Below are 16,928 nucleotides of genomic sequence, written 5' to 3'. Positions count from 1 at the left end.
AGAGTTGTTTTGTATATTGAAATTCAATTTCTCTTTCTTACAACCATTTATTATAGCTTATATTTATATCTTTGAAATAAAACTATGTTTACCAAATGCTATTTCTTTGATATTGCTATACATCGATAACTAAATGAAATATGCATGTACCATTTTCTTATGATCTATGTGTTTGAGATGGCTGTGATATTTAATTGCATGTCCTATTTTACTCTTTAAAAAAACTCATGTATTTTTGAAGCAAAATGATGTTTACAAGTTGCTTATTTAATCACCATAATCTGTGAACTAATGAAACATGCACGTTTCACTTTTTTCGGAACGATGCTTCCGAGAAAGTTGATTTGTTTTGTAAGTGTAATTTTACCTTTTATTTCATTTTCTATGTCTATTTTAATGTTTGTTCGAAATTAAACAGAAATATTGCTGATTTGATCACTACAAGCCACTAACCAAATATGCAAGTCCCACTTTCTTATGACTTAAGTGTCTAACAAGGCCGAGATTTGTTCTGTGTACATAATTTAAACTCATATTTTACTTCTTAAAAAGAATTTAACGTATCTTTCAAATAAATTGATATTTAAGAAATGTTGCTTTGATCATTACAAGGCAAAAACTAACGGTTCCATTTTCTAAAAACATGTTCCCTTTGCTAATGATCTCAGTTCCCAAGAAGGCTGAACCTTGTTCCATGTGCGTAATTTCAAGTCGCATTTTATTCCTGAAAAAGAATTTGTTGCATGTTTGAAATAAATTGAGATTTACGTAATGTCATTCTGGAGTTACCAAAAAGTTGTTTCTGATCTTTATTTATCTTCAGATTTAAAAGCAACAGGAAGAATCCAAATTTCTATTTGGAGCTCTCATTTACATACCTCTATCGTACTGACACAAAAGAAAGTTCTTTATACTTCCGCTTTCGACTGCATTGCTGGCGCATGCTCAGAAACAGACAGCGCATAGAGAGACTTGGCTTAATCACACTCTATAGAATGCACAGCGAATAGTCAATAGCGTTCTATTAAGTTTTTTTTTGCCCCCTTTAAAATTCAAGAAAAGTAATATGTATCAAATATATTCTACTAAGTACGTATTTATATTTTCAAAGGCTGGCAAATGCAAAATGAAAGCCCCCCCCCCCCTTATTTTTAATTCTAAGTTAAGTAATACCTTTGATGTTTCAAGGTGAAACTTTGAAAATATAGATACAGTACAATCTCTTTAGTTTCTTGTGCAAAGAATTGTTTTGAAATGACGTATTAGGCAATCTTGGTTCAAAGTGCCATACATTAATTAGGCTATATAACATAATGGTATCCAAACAATGTTTAATAAAAACACAAAAATTTAATAGATTACTTTGCTTATAATGTCAAAAATTATTATTAAAATTTTAAAACATATAACTTTCAAATTGTTTAGCAATATGTAAGGATAGTTGTAACATTTTTATAGCAAATAAACCTTTTTTTTATCAACTTTGTCAGCAAATTTCTTCTTTCATGAATTTTTATTATAGTTTATTAAAATGCGATTTTCATCATTAGATATATACTGACAAATTTTAATTTACTTTACAATAGTATATAGAAATTAAAACGATCATTTACATTGGAATAGTTTCTCTCTCTCTCTTTTTTGAGGAAAAGCAATGTCACCTTACAATTTCATTTAGAGGAAAATTATACAAATTATTTAGACTATGTATTTTTTCTAATTAATATTTTTAGGAAATGTCTATTCACATTATTCCCACTGCTTATACTGATCTATTTGTTTGATACCATAATTTTTCTCCACTATCCATCAACTGGCTGATATCACTGAATGCTTACGTTTTTCACAGTTTTGGGTGACACAGAATGTTAAAAATGTGCTATGTATCTATCCTTATCATTCAGCTTTCAGTTTCATTTGTCATTGCGCTTTGAAGATGCTGACACTTGGCTTCTAACATATATTAACAGGTTCAGCTCTTACAGATGTTTCATTAAACACACTGCAGCAATCGTGTATTTTTGGGAGTCTCTCAGGAAAGGTAATCAATGGACAACAACCTTACTCAGACATTGCACACTAAGGATTGCATCTGGTAAATGTGTCACACTATGACACAGGTGTTCATTTTATTTTGCTATTTATTGTGTATGTATGTTAGGCATATAACAAGGAGGAAGTTGCTGCAGGCAGAATTTAAAACAGAAAAATTAGGTAGGAGCTACGATAAGATTTTAGAACTTTTAACATAAAATCACAAATTTTAAAATACATAAAATTTTTTGTTGTTGAACAATGAAACGTCTTCAATTTAATAAAAACCACTATTAAGTAAGGAAATCAGACAAATAAAACAGATTAAAAACTTTTATTCCGAGATTTAAAAACTTGAATAAAATCAAAATACTACATATAAAATATTTTACCAAAAGTTCTTAATTGAATGACAAGCAAAATACACATTTTCAAACTTTCTAATGTTTGGCTATCAAATATTAAAATCGCAAACATCTACAAATATTAAGTTCCTGCTTATAAGATTTTAGTCCACAAAAATCTAGTCTCAGAAAGTACATTAAATAAACATTTAACAGTTTAAAATCTCACACATTAACCATTGTTACCAGAGTAAATCATAGCTTGTTTGTAATTTTTTCTGAATATAATATAAATTAGTTAACAGTCTTTAAAACAGAAAAAGTTGAAGAACACTTCATTGGAAGTTGAGAAAAACACCTCAACTTTCAATGCAAAAATTATTTGTTACACAATGTTTTCTTCATTGATTTCTTGTTTATAAACATACTGAGATCACAGAATATATCAAAAGAAAAATTCCATACAGAATTTTTAAAACAGTTTTTTTAATTTCCCAAAACTCATTTTTGTGTATTAAATACAAAAGAATTCTGGTAAAGATTTGACAGAATTTAAGTACTTTGAATAAATGACTTACTAGAACACATTTGAAGATGAATGTCTTACATGAAACAGTATAATTTTGTATTAAACTTTCTATTCTCATTTTGTTTATAATGAAATGAAATCAATAGAGGGATTATTTTCTCCTAGAGAAATGTTAGATCAGTAAATATTTATTTTATGCAATTCTTGCATGAGATTTAAGAAGATTCAAAGAAAGAAAAAAATATATGTTTTAAAGGAAATGCTTTTGATTGAAGATTTTTTAAAATTTCTCCCTTAACAATAATAGTGAAGTACCAAAGAGAAGACAGCTATGTGGGAATTGTCACAATTTTTAAATTGTTCATTTCAGAAGCTTTGAATTTAAAGCAAAATACTATGTTCCCAAAAACACTAACCAAACTTCAATGCTAATTTATGAGGTATCTTACAAACTATTATAAGAATAAATTTTATTTCATATTTCTGTTTCTTTTTAAAATTTTAAAACTTCACTTTTCACAAAAAAATGTACTAATCATGTCATTCACAATTAATAATAAATTTTAAAAAAGTTATCAAGTTTTGTCAATTACATAAACATCCATATTCATTATTAAAATCAATGATGCCTTACCTACATTTTAATTACGTATGGATTAGACTGGCTGTTAGCCAACTAAATCTATTAAGCCCCAGGCCAGAGTGTAATCTACTAAATTCTGAGACATAACTAATGTGGGTTGGGTAGTATAATTGAATTAGCCATTCATCGTAAGAGACTCAGAAAATGCTTCAAACTGAATCTGAGGAAATAAATACATTGCCCCCTTTTTTTATAATCTGATATTGAATCCTGGTTAAATTAATCTAGAGCTTTTGTTTTATTCAAATTTATTTTTACATCATTAATAGAAAAGTAAAAAATTCTACAAAAACAGGCTCGGCAGCATTAAAAAAATGTCTGATCACATTTTAAAAAATAAATATCAAAGAAATTTCTGCGTGCATTATTTTTCCTTTTCATAACCATAATTGTTTTTCTTTATTTTATTCCAAATAGGGGGGGGGGGATAAACTGAAAACCAAGGCAGATAGCTAATATATTTTCAAAATAAGCCCATGCATTTCCTAAGGCTGGCTCTATATATGAGCTATAGAGATAAATAAAATAAATTTTTTTCAAGTAATTTTAAAATCATTTAACACTCATCTTAATTTTATTCAATGTGAGATGGTGGAATGCAGATTCTTTTTTAAATAGTGTAATTGATACTAAAAAGAATTAAAATATTCTACTAGTTTCCAAAAATAAGAAGATTAAGCCATGGAATAACCAAATGATTTTTGACAAAGAGTATAAAAAATTGTAATTCAAATAGAGAAAATGATGGAGAACCATTAGACAGAAAAAACTAATTGTTAGGAAATATTAAGTTTGCAATTCTTTTTTGAAGTTTCAAAGCATTTCCCCTCCTAATAACAGACAATAATTGTAAAAACTCAAATAATAATTGAAAAAAAAAAAAAAAAGCCCCTTAAATAGGTATAAAAAGTAATTTAGTTTTCAAAATTATTATTTGGCCACATAAACTAATGAATAAATGAAAATTAATAATTTTAGAACCAGGATATATTTTTCATGAAAAAACTGAAGAAATATAAGAGATTTTTTTTCTTCCAAATAGAGATGAGCAAAAGAGAAGATAAAACAGCATTTGCATCATCCATTTCCCATCCTTTCTTTAATACAACATTTAATTTGTATATTTTTCCAAACATAAAGTATGAACGCTAGAAGCCTGGAATTTCTTTTCACGAAAAAAAACTGAACTGCAGGTAAAAAATGCATTATTTTACAAATTTCCATGCTAATTAAAACAGGAAGAATTTTTAAATTTAAATTTGTAAATAAAAAATACATAAAGAATGATTTTGATTATAAATATGACAAATCAATGGATTAATAATTCAGAACACCCACAAAAATGTAAAATGCAATGTTTGTGCATATATAAGTATAAAAGAAAACTTTTGCTGGATATTCCAAATTCCAAGAAAAAGAAATCAGTCTGTTGATGAAACCAGTATGCCTGCCATTTCCCACTGGTTTATATCAAAATGTTTCACAAAATTTAAAAACAATTTTACAATGTTTCATAGAATTTTTTAGGGGGTGGGATGGGGAGAAGAGCCGAAGGAATTTTTTTCTATTATTAAATAAACATTCAAAAATATAAATTCATACATCACATTTGGCAAAATAAAGAGTTGTTTTGGATCCTTATAATAAAATACTGCGGACTATAAAAATTCGAAATTACATCAATAATACTTAAGTTGCTTAATAGTACAGGAAAAACAAAAAAAGGATCTTGATTTTGTGCATTCATATATCATAAATACCACTTAAAAATAATTTTCCTGATTAAAGACACATCCCATAAATATTAGCTCTTTAAATACCAAAGTAAAAGATAAAAAGAGCATATTGATTTTAATTTATTGATTTTAATTAAAAATTTTCAATTGTACCTTGTTGTAAAATGCTGAAAAACAAACGTTGTTTCAGATGCCACATTACTATTACAATAAGCCTTATCCTTCACTAATCTATAAAACTTTTGATAAAGGACAATAAGGCACTTTAGTAAAAACATTTCTTCTCTGCTAAATTCACAGGAGTTTGTGATCATCAACTGCATCAACTGGGACACGGATCTCTTGAATTTCACATCCATAGGCAGCTCGGGTAAGCTTTAAGATGGTGTGCAATGGAACTTTAATATATGGTATTTCCGCTGAAACATAAATGACAAAAAGAAAATTTTCAAGAATTAGAACAATCTAATTAAGATTACAGACTATAGTTTCACTTAAAAATATTTCATACAGCACAGAACAAAAACAATGACTTTTATAAATCTCTGGATAATTTCTCTAAATAATATAAGCCAATTAGAAGGATAAACATTGAAAAGAAAAATAAATGTATGTATGTATGTATATAACTGAGAGCAGATTTAAGCAAAATTGTATTAATAAAAATTCAGGTTTTAGTATATATAAATACAAAAGGTTAACTGAAAGAAAAACTGTTCCAAAATGTTACACAAGAGAAGCACCCATTTCGGTAATTAAGTTCACATGCTTCCTTCTAACAAGATACCCAAGATAATGCTGTTAAAATGCCAAAAACAATTCAGTTTTTTTTTTGTTATGTTATTCAATATCTAAGCCAATGTAAGAGTAGATAGACTGATTAAAACAAAAAGAATTTTGCAGTTAAAGCTTCTAATCTCAGAATTTGAAGTACTATGATCTTTTTCTAAAAAGTTGTAGGTCTATACTACTATTCTACCATGAAAAAAAAATTAGAATCTCATTGAATTAATGCTATGAAGATAAGACGGCCAAAGTAAAAAATGCTGCAGCCCAAATATCATTCGATTTCTATCAGTAATTTACATTTGAACAGAAAAATGTGATAAGCTTGATAAAATAGACCAATAAACACACTCAATAATTGTTCAATTAACTTTACACATTAAAAGCTTTACACATTTATATAAATGTGCTAAATTCTAATTAAAATTTTTAAATTGACAATGCTGGAATAAATAGGGCACTTATATACTTAAATTATGGGCATCTTTTCTTTTATTATTTTTATTATACTTAGAAAATATCTGGAGCTTCAGTAATTATCTTCCAATTCTATGACTAAATAAATAAACATCTTAATATATATAAATTACGTGTCACGTTGTTTGTCCGCGATGGACTCCTAAACTACTTAACCGATTTTAATCAAATTTGCACACCGTGTGCAGTTTGATCTAACTTAAAAGATAGGATAGCCCTTTTTTTGAATTTTTAATTAGAATTTTAATTATTAATTAAAAATTAACTTTCCCGCCAAAAAATCTTTTCATTTTCCCCACCGCCAAATGAGTACGGCTTCAGTTTTTTTCCCCAACAGTCATGAGGCTAGGCTTAAGATTTTTCGGCTGATTATTTAAAACGATTCTATTTATTTTTTTAATGTTTGATGCATTTAAAATTAAACATTGTTAATGAATCGATCTTTCAGATTCATTCTGAAGTACTTTTGAATTAAAATAAAACAGAATAAAGGAAATTAAAAATTTCTAATCTGCATAGCGTTACCCCAACTGGCGTAGAAAAACTCACGCATTTGCGTTACCGTAACTGGTAACTGGTAAGCGTTGAAAATGCAAGCATGCGCATTGTGTTCTGATTGTTGACATGACAACCATTATCAACGGATGATTTAAATTATTTTTAGGTTAGTTGCATGATTTGTAATTAAATTGTATTTTTGTTAGTTATATATTTTTTGTATACGCTTATAGTTTTAAGTACATCGTTTTTTTAGTTTTTTTTAACCTGTTTTCAACCGATTATCTTAAACGATTCGTTTTATTTTCATAGTGTTTGATGCATTTAAAATTAAAAGATATTAATTAAAGATATTCTTTAGTGCCCATAAAGTTTAAATGCTCAGTAACTGTTTTCAGTAATCATATTACAAAAAATTACTTTGTTTCAGTAAAAAATATTATTATATTAATTGCAGATTAATCCTTTCCACTTTAATTTATAGTATAAATTCTACGAAACTAACAGAAAATTACAGAGATACATATTATGTTATGACTGAAGGCGTTTATAATATTATGAGAGAATTATATGACTATCAAAATTTGAAGTTTTAAAATATTTTGATGAAGAAGCTATTAAAATAGGAATTGCATAAAATATTTAATTATTAAAATTTAAACGAACATTAAGATTGGCGAACCGGCTGGTAGCCAAAGGCGGCTAGTACTAAGATAAAAAGCAAAACCTAATATAAATGTTGACATATTAGATCTTATATTCAACCATAAATTAAAATATGTATTTACAGAAAGAGGCCCTATATTTTTGGAGGGATAGAGAGGATTCTGCACTTTAAACAATTTTTGACAAAAATATTTTTTATTTCTTTGTTAGAGAAGATAACAGCATTGAGATTTGGCATCACTTTTTGTTAAATTAAAAAAAAAAGCTTTTGGTTACTATTTATTGACAAAATTTAAAAAACCCCTTTAAATAATAATAAAATTGTTGTTAAAATCAATGCAAAACAAAATGATTTCAAATTAATAATATACTTCCTATAATTTTAAGAACAATGAAATATTTTCAATTTTAATTTTGGGGGGAAAAACCCGAAGTATTTCTACTAATTTATATCATTTATCGAAAAAATAATTTAAAATATTGTGAAAAAAATTTTGGAACTAAAAGAAAAAATTTTACAATTAATTGATTTTAAACAATCTCAATACTCTTTTAATTAGTTTCCTATTTTCTGTTGTTAAACTGTCCTTAAAGAAGCAAGCCATAATTTTTTTAAAAATATAACATACAAGATTTCTTATCCAGAAAATAGGCCAGGAGGCATCTCAAAACAGCTTGATGAGCAACTACCAGCACATTTTCTTGTCTTTCCAATTCCTAAAAAATACAATTTAATGTTTTTTTTAAAAAAATTAAATTTAATGCATGAAATTTGAAGAAGAACAAATATTTTCATATATAATCAAAATCTAAAAATGAAAATTCAATTTTATACAAGAAGGAAAATTAAATGAAAGCAATGAGAACTCAACAACTGTACTATCTTTAATATGAATATTTAATTCTCATTTTCTACAGATATAAATAATTTGTCAAGGAGGGCATAGAATATAAGCATTTAAGAATGAGATTCCATCTAAAAATAACTGAAATTTTGCAGTTTTGGACAAAAGAATTACAATATCATTGCATAAGCAGTCATTTGATGGCTTTTAAACAAATGAAGGTCAGAGCACATTACTGAATGTGCTCTGACCAATTTTTATAAGGAATTTAAATTAGGTGAAGCTTGCTTTGAGTTTTAAAATAAATGAATCAAAATGAAATGAGTCTTTAGACGTTTGATCCTTATATATGAACAGAAGCTTTGAAAGTATATGTTCTAAAAAGATATTGTTTCATTAAATTTAATGAAATATTAATTACATTATAATTTCATCAGTATAATCTATTCAAAACTGAAAAAATTTTAATCACACTTTATAACATTAAACATTTTAATATTAAAATGTTTTAGTAAGCAAAGGACCTGTTTCTTAATTTTAGCTTTTACATCGTAAACAAAATTTAAAAAAAAGTAAACTATAATTATTAAATAGTAATAATAAACAAAGATTTCTTTTATGTATACATACATAAACATAATTTGCAAATGCATGGCTGAAAAAATAATCTTTTAAATTTGAACTTCAATATATTTCAACGTGGGAGCATGTTATGTATAGAGATAAAACAATAAGAGATGCGTCGGTCTACATCACTACATATAAGAGCGAAGTGGCCGTAATTTTCTCCTTCAATGATTTTACTAGGAGATTTCTGATAGGGATTTCTTTGCCTGTCGATTTAGGCAAAGGAATCTTGGGTATCTTTTAAAAAGATGTGCAGATACTGAGGATTTTTATCCCTTCGTTCCTGGTGTGGGAACGACAAAATCAGCAATTTTGTTAAATGTGTGTTAGCAGTCCTCGTTTTCCCTTTTTAAAGAATTTGCATTCTGAGAGACCTCTAAATATAAAATTTTAAGCAATTAATCGAAATTAAATTGGGAAAAGATCAAGAAATTGTTTCAATATAATGTTAGAGATGTGTAATATTGCTTCTTAGCACAGTTAGTTCAGTCACTGGAAAGACCGTTTTACGATCAGTTCTGTTGGATGCTGATCGGATGCCGAATCGGTTATCTCAGGGCTTGACGACAAAATAGATAATACTGGAATCTTCCAGAATTTTGGCGACAGAGCCAATAGGAACCGTGATATCCTAATTCCAGAACCTTATGTGCCCGGCTCCGGGAAATATAAAAGGCCGGCAGTCTAAGCTGGAGACAATCATGGAAAGAGTCGTCGGAAGGTTTATAGTCGCACTACGAGTCAACGACAGATAGTTGCATCAAGGCAGCGAAGCGCAAGCGTTGCGCTCACGCGATTGCTGAATTGTGCTGTGTGCCGAGTTCTGGAATTTATTGTAGAAGCAGTATCAAGTCGTGTGAGGAGTAGCCAGTCGTATCCAACGGCCAACTCACTACTACACAACTAAAGCGAGGAGACAGTGGAGAATTGCAGGCGTTTGGAGAGACCGTAGAGAGTAGCTTCGAAGATTCCCTCCTCCTGTTGAATTCTGTCTGGCCGCTTTGTGTGCGGTGGTTTTTATTACAACCGATTACTACTTGTGGACTACTGTTCGTTGAAGTCTACTGATGTGTGCTGCTTGTGTACGTCTCGGCTGTTTATTTGTGTGTCCGTATATTCTTGTCTTCGTGATTAATAAAAGTCGTCGTTGTTACTGAGGCCTGTTAATTATATTTCTTCATCAACTAACAAATCGGAAGAACCCCAAATTTATAACAATATTCAAATATAGAAAATACATAATTAAAATAGTACTTTCTTTATGTTTTACAATTCAGATGATTTGACAATTTTATGCTAGGCTTTTCAAGCAATCTTTAAAAAATCTGTATCCAAAGATGCAAGTCATTACATATTTTTATTCTTCCCTTCATTAAAAGAAAAGTTATCATTTATTGAAAGAAAATTAAAAACAGCTAATAAAAATTTAACATTACCAAATATTCTTCATATGCATCTAAAAAATATATACAAAAGGGAGGACTTGGTAATTTTTCAAGTATTAAATTCAAATTGGAATCAAAATTTACATGTTTTTATAGTAATCAGCAGTAAAATATTGAAAAAATTATACACTGCATTTTTAGTTCATGCAAATGGGTTTAAAATTTGAGACAGGGGAAAAAAAGAGCCAAAATTTATTTTGATACTTAAATATACAGGCTATGGTTTTGATTTTTAACAACATCTAAGTACTCATTATAGTTTCCTAATTACAAAAGAATTATAATTAGAAATTGGGAGTTGCATTTTGAATTTGTGGTAAAGGTCTAACATTCTAGAATCTAAGTGAAAATTAATTTTTAAAATATCATTTTGCAAAAAATGCTATGAAGAATTTCAAATTAAAGGGAGGGTGACTCTGGATAACTTTTTAATTTTGAATATTTTATATATTATTGTTTGGCATACATATTAGGAAGTTACATTTCTGCAAATAATAGCATTTTAAAGCCCATCCCAGCCAGAAGCCATAAAAGAAATTTCTGCTAATGATAAGAAATTGAACTGAATAGCAAACTTCATTTTTTCACCTTAGCAATATGATGAAAACTTCCTCGAGATATAGAAGGAAATATTTCTCTGTGTGTCATCTCGATTTAATGTTGGAAAATCTAATGCATCTGGTTAACTTTTGTAATGCATTTTTTTTTAATTGTCAAGCAAACAATTAAGATATAATTCTTCAGTTTTCATATACACATCAACAATGTATTGTGGAAAAGATTTCTACTATTACTGAGTATACTAAAATTACTTCATAAAACAAAAATTGGTATAACAAGCATGAAATTACAGGCGAGTGAATCATGTCTCTTTTGTTGATCTTTCTTCTGAAGAATGTTCCATATTTATTTTCCAATCAAATTCTCCACTTGGAAACAGCAAGAGACGGACCTTGGAATGGCAAAACTAGTTTAACGGAAAAATATTTTTGCAACTATTACCAACTGGATAAACACAAATATTATCTCATCCTTTGTCTCTACCAAATATCGGAAAGACCAACGGTTGGCTTTCCTTTTCTGGCGAGAATCGATCACATAAACAAATTTGTTTCTTCCATACAGGAATAACAACTCAATGTTTTAAAAATATATGGACAAAATTTTTTAAACAATTCAGCATCTCGATAGACAAAATATTTGTCTCTCTTTTTTTTTTTTCTGCTTTTTTTTAAAACCCTCACTTTCTGCCAAAATTGGAGAAGAAACCAAAATTGCTTCACCGAGTCTTCACTCACAGTAGCGAGAAACGATATCGCCCGTCCTTCCGTTTCTAGTAGAACTACAGTTTAAATTCGGTTTTTTATTCTTTTCTTTCTTCCTCTCTTTTCTACTTTTGGGATGGCGATTTAATCAAAATATGTATAAAGTACTCTGGAGTAGCTTCGTTCCCAACCCAGCAATGAATCACCCTTTATTTAATTTTTTGTTGTTTATAGATAGTAAAGTTAAAAGAATGCCTTAAATAAGTATAACTAATTTTTAAGGATTTTGTAATACACTTAAGTGCTTTCCTTTTCCCCCTTTATTGACCTCCATTGTTTGTCTAGAGGTCGATAAAGTGGTCAAAGTTAACCAAGGAGCAGGAAATTGCCCAAGGGTAATTAATCAGTTTGATCTCAATCATATTTAAATTTTCGTAAATGGTCACAACTAAATACAATCAGCCACTGCAATCGCTTGCATTGGAAGTCTGATAGTATCAACAGAATTTCCAGTATAAAGAGAGTGCCAATACCTTTAATCCTAAAATTATAAAACCAATTTATTTAAATTCAAGAGTCCTAATTATTTAAAATTACATTTCTGACTAAAACAACTAATATTAACCAGGCAATAGTAAATTCAAGGATTTTAATAAGATTAGAATACATTATTAATTTAAAAGCCATACTGTGAAAAAATTCACAATCCCTACAAACTTGGTTTCCAGGTAAAATTAATATATATATTAATAATATTTATATGTATCTAAATGTTAAACCTCATTTAACATTAAGAGAATTTGAATTTATACCTTCAATTTTATATCACCACAAGAAAAAAATCAGATTAATGCCAATTTTAATATAAGGATAACCTTTGCTCTCTCACTCCACACACACGCACACCATTTAGAGATTATCTTTCAAAGATGGCAGGACAGAAATTATTGGTGTTAATTTGTCATAATTAATTCAGAAACCTTTTTACCATACCACTAAAAGACAATTTTATAAAAGCATCAATAAATCAGTACCTACCATAATAACAGGTTCTAATCTGGTTACCAAGTCTTCATAAGACTGCAGAAAGAAAAACAAATTAGTATTTAATACATTATTTTAAAATGCTGATATTATCTTAGTAAGAACAGTCTTACTTCTCCTCTTGGATATCTGTATTTAAATTTATTTTCTTCACGAGCAGCAAACTCTTGAGGATATTTCTCTTTTATTTCTTCGTAAGTCATTTCCTCACACACACCCTTTTTTTGGGGAAAAAAAATAATCAAAAATTATAATAATTTATTTCCTCTTTTTATTACAAACTTCAGCATAAAAAAATGATATTAAATGTCTCTTATAATATAAGCCCTAACATTTCTCAAAAAGTATCAGAAAGATGAAGTATGCACTTTTAGAATAGAATGGCAGTGTTAGAAAAACCAAAAGGATAACATTTAAGTGGATTTAGAATGCAAGATGAAAGGAATTCAAATATGACATTTTTATGTCAATTTATTAAATTTTATTACTAACATGCACAATGAAATATCACCATTCTTCATGTTCGTTCAAATTTATACATTTAATCATGTCCATTGGCGTAGCTTTAATTCACTGACAAATTCTGTATTTTTTTCATTGGAAATCTATTCAATAAATCAAAATGCTGTTAAAACAGGAAATTTTAAATTTTTACAATTTTATATATGAAGACAATTTTCTAAGAAATTGTTAGGCATAGCATCTTCTAGTATATGTTACTAACTTTAAAACAGTATTTTTTTTTTCTGTACATGATGATGGTAATAGAATAAAACTAGGTCCCTTTTATTCCCCTACAAGTGTACTTCTTGATTTACAGCACAAAAGATCAAAAACAGAATTTATCTTTGATTGTAGTATAAACAATATAATATATATTATGCATAACATTTATACATATACAGATTGAATTCTTCTTTTATACATAACTTTCATAACCCAATTGAATGGGGGGAAAAATTTGATTCACAATCCAGAAGGAAATAAGCTGTCAGTCAAGGATTATCTATTTTTTCACGAAAACAAAGTCTCATGCTTACAGCATCAATTTCATTGAGAGCTTTCCATCGCTCTTGAGGTGCCTTAATTTCTGAAGCAGTCTGAATGGTACGGATCAATAAACTGGTCCAAACACGTAATCTAGGAATTTTTTGTTCCTTGATATATTTCGACAGCATCTTTGCATACTAAAAAATAACATCAAAATTATTTAAAGCTACGTATAGATACATCCTTTAATATCTTAATAAAATAGCTTAAAACAGGTTAAAACCACCAGTTTTTTCAAAGTTTCAATATTTACATAACAATGTCATTAAAATAATAAAAGTTCAAAAAATATTTGAAAAAAATTATTTTTGATGATAAATAAAACATTTCAGAAAACTGTTATAAATCCTAAAATAATCACAAACAATTTAGTTAGATTTTAAATTAATGTAATTTAAGTTATATTTTCCTACAGAATAATAATAATAAAAAAATAATAACTATGAAAACTTTTAGCTATTTTAGTGCATAGATAAAAATCTATATATATATACAATACACCTAATAATAATAATTAAACATAATGCTATTTGTCATATGCAATGCTTATGTGCCACAATTTCATTGAATTATTTTATTTCTATACTAGCCGCCTTTGGCGACCAGCCGGTTCGCCAATCTTAATGTTCGTTAAAATTTTAATAATTAAATATTTTATGCAATTCCTACTTTAATAGCTTCTCCATCAAAATATATTAAAACTTCAAATTTTGATTGTCATATAATTCATTCATAATATTATAAAGGCCTTCAGTCATAACGTAATATGTATCTCTCTCATTTTCTGTTAGCACCCGTAGAATTTATGATTTAAATTAAAGTGGAAAGAATTAATCTTCAATTAATATAATATTTTTTACTGAAACAAAGTATTTTTTTATAATCTGATTACTGAAAATAGAGTCACACAGCGTTTAAACTTTATGGGCACTAAAGAATATCTTTTTTAATTTATGTAATATCTCAAGAGTTGGTCAACAAAATTTTCTTAGCTTCATTATGAGCAGATCGATTAATTAACAATGTTTAAATTTAAATGCATCAAACACTAAGAAAATAAAACGAATCGTTGAAAATAAACGGTTGAAAACAGGTTTTAAAAAAACTACTTAAAAAACTATGTACTTAAAACTATAAGCATATACAAAAAATATATAACTGACATAAGTACAATTTACTTACAAAAGCTTGCAACTAACCCAAAAATAATTTAAATCATCCATTGATAACGGTTATCATGGCAACAAGCAGAACAGAATGCGCATGCGTGAATTTTCTTCGCCAGTTACGTAAAGCAAAAACGTGATTTTTTCTACGCCAGTTGGGGTAACGCTATGCGGATTAGAAATTTTTAATTTCCTTTATTCTGTTTTATTTTAATTCAAAAGTACTTCAGAATGAATCTGAAAGATCGATTCATTAACAATGTTTAATTTTAAATGCATCAAACATTAAGAAAATAAACAGAATCGATTGAAATAATCCGCCGAAAAATTTTAACCCTAGCCTCATTACTGTTGGGAGAAAAAAAACTTAAACCTTTCTCATTTGGCGGTGGAAAAAAAATGGAAGATTTTTTTGGCGGGAAAGTTAGTTTTTAATTAATAATTAAAATTCTAATTAAAAATTCGAAAAAAGGAACCCCAGGTGCACATTCCCAACATCCAAGGTATACATGTACCAAATTTGGTAGCTGTAGGTCAAATGGTCTGCCCTGTAGAGCGTCAACACACACACACACACACACACACACACACACACACACACACACACACACACACACACACACACACACACACACACACACACACACACACACACACACACACACACACACACACACACACACACACACACACACACACACACTGAGCTTTATTATAAGTATAGATTTAAAAAATAAAGTTATTTGATTCATAGATGTCATAATTCAATAGCAGAATTTTGTAGAATCTGTAAATATTTTATGAACTTTTACAATGTATCAAATACCATTCAACTAGATAGCTATACAGGTAAACACTTTGTCTCTAATTTTGCAAAGTTAAGAAATTTTAGATTATTATAATAATGGACTAAAATCCCGAGAGCAACTAAATAAAAAATAAATTTGTAACAGAAAATTAAACAAACCTAATTGTTTTAAAGCTACAATACAAAGAAATTACGACAAAATACTGTTTTTCAGAAAGGTAAGATCATATTCTTACCTCCCATCCTCTTTCAGAGAGCTCTGAATCCCCACCAACTTTACCTAAAGCATTGAACACACTTTCACCATGCTAGGCAGAAAAATTAAAAACTAATTAGAATATGAATAAGAAAGAAAAAAAAATCAATTAAATATACTGATGAAAATGACTATAAAAACTAAAAAAGCACGAATGATTTTTTCCCCTAAGAACATGGAATTAGCAAAACTAAACTTTTCAAATGCTTATTAAAAATAAATTAACGTAATTTTAAAATATGACATTGGGTAGGGCAGAAAAAGTTGATATTAAAACTTTTGCATGTGCAAATTTCACAATGATTTTTCATGATGAGTAAGATTATTCAATATCAAACTTTTTGCTGTATTTCTTAACAAGAAAAAGCAGAGGGATCAGACTCAAGATTTCTGCAAATGAAATAGTTTGTCAAATTGTCAGGTCCTTTAGATCTATTTATATAAAGAAATATCTCATATTTAATGTGATCGTAAGCAATGACGAAGATATAAACAATTTTTCAAATTTATATTGCAAACATTTCTTTATCTAATATAATTTGTATTAAAAAATGTAACAAATAATTTCTAAAGTTTGAATATATATTAAATAAGCAATATTAAAATAGAGCGGGTGAGGTAACAAACCAAACATAAGGAAATATCTAATATGCAGGAATGTTGTTATTAACAAAGAGTATTCTTTATGAACAATCGTCATAGATGCAAT

The 16,928-nt window shown here is 28.1% G+C and overlaps 1 protein-coding gene across 1 annotated transcript in view; it reads right to left on the bottom strand.

Annotated features, from left to right (window-relative positions):
* Window positions 1-2,349: 2,349 nt before the first annotated feature.
* LOC129980842 (6-phosphofructo-2-kinase/fructose-2,6-bisphosphatase-like) overlaps window positions 2,350-16,928 on the bottom strand; it is a 64,232-nt gene continuing 49,653 nt past the window's right edge. Inside the window, exons 8-13 of the mRNA XM_056091265.1 lie at window positions 16,200-16,271; window positions 13,980-14,126; window positions 13,053-13,157; window positions 12,934-12,975; window positions 8,343-8,430; window positions 2,350-5,705 (exon numbers count right to left, since the gene is read on the bottom strand). Coding sequence (XP_055947240.1) covers window positions 5,581-5,705; window positions 8,343-8,430; window positions 12,934-12,975; window positions 13,053-13,157; window positions 13,980-14,126; window positions 16,200-16,271 — 579 coding nt within the window. The 3' untranslated portion in view covers window positions 2,350-5,580. The remainder of the gene's footprint in view (window positions 5,706-8,342; window positions 8,431-12,933; window positions 12,976-13,052; window positions 13,158-13,979; window positions 14,127-16,199; window positions 16,272-16,928) is intronic.

This window comes from Argiope bruennichi, chromosome 8 (genome assembly GCF_947563725.1).
Source record: "Argiope bruennichi chromosome 8, qqArgBrue1.1, whole genome shotgun sequence".
Lineage (NCBI taxonomy): Eukaryota > Metazoa > Arthropoda > Arachnida > Araneae > Araneidae > Argiope > Argiope bruennichi.
Note: the sequence above shows the minus strand (reverse complement) of the source record. Positions and strands in the feature narration are given on the sequence as shown.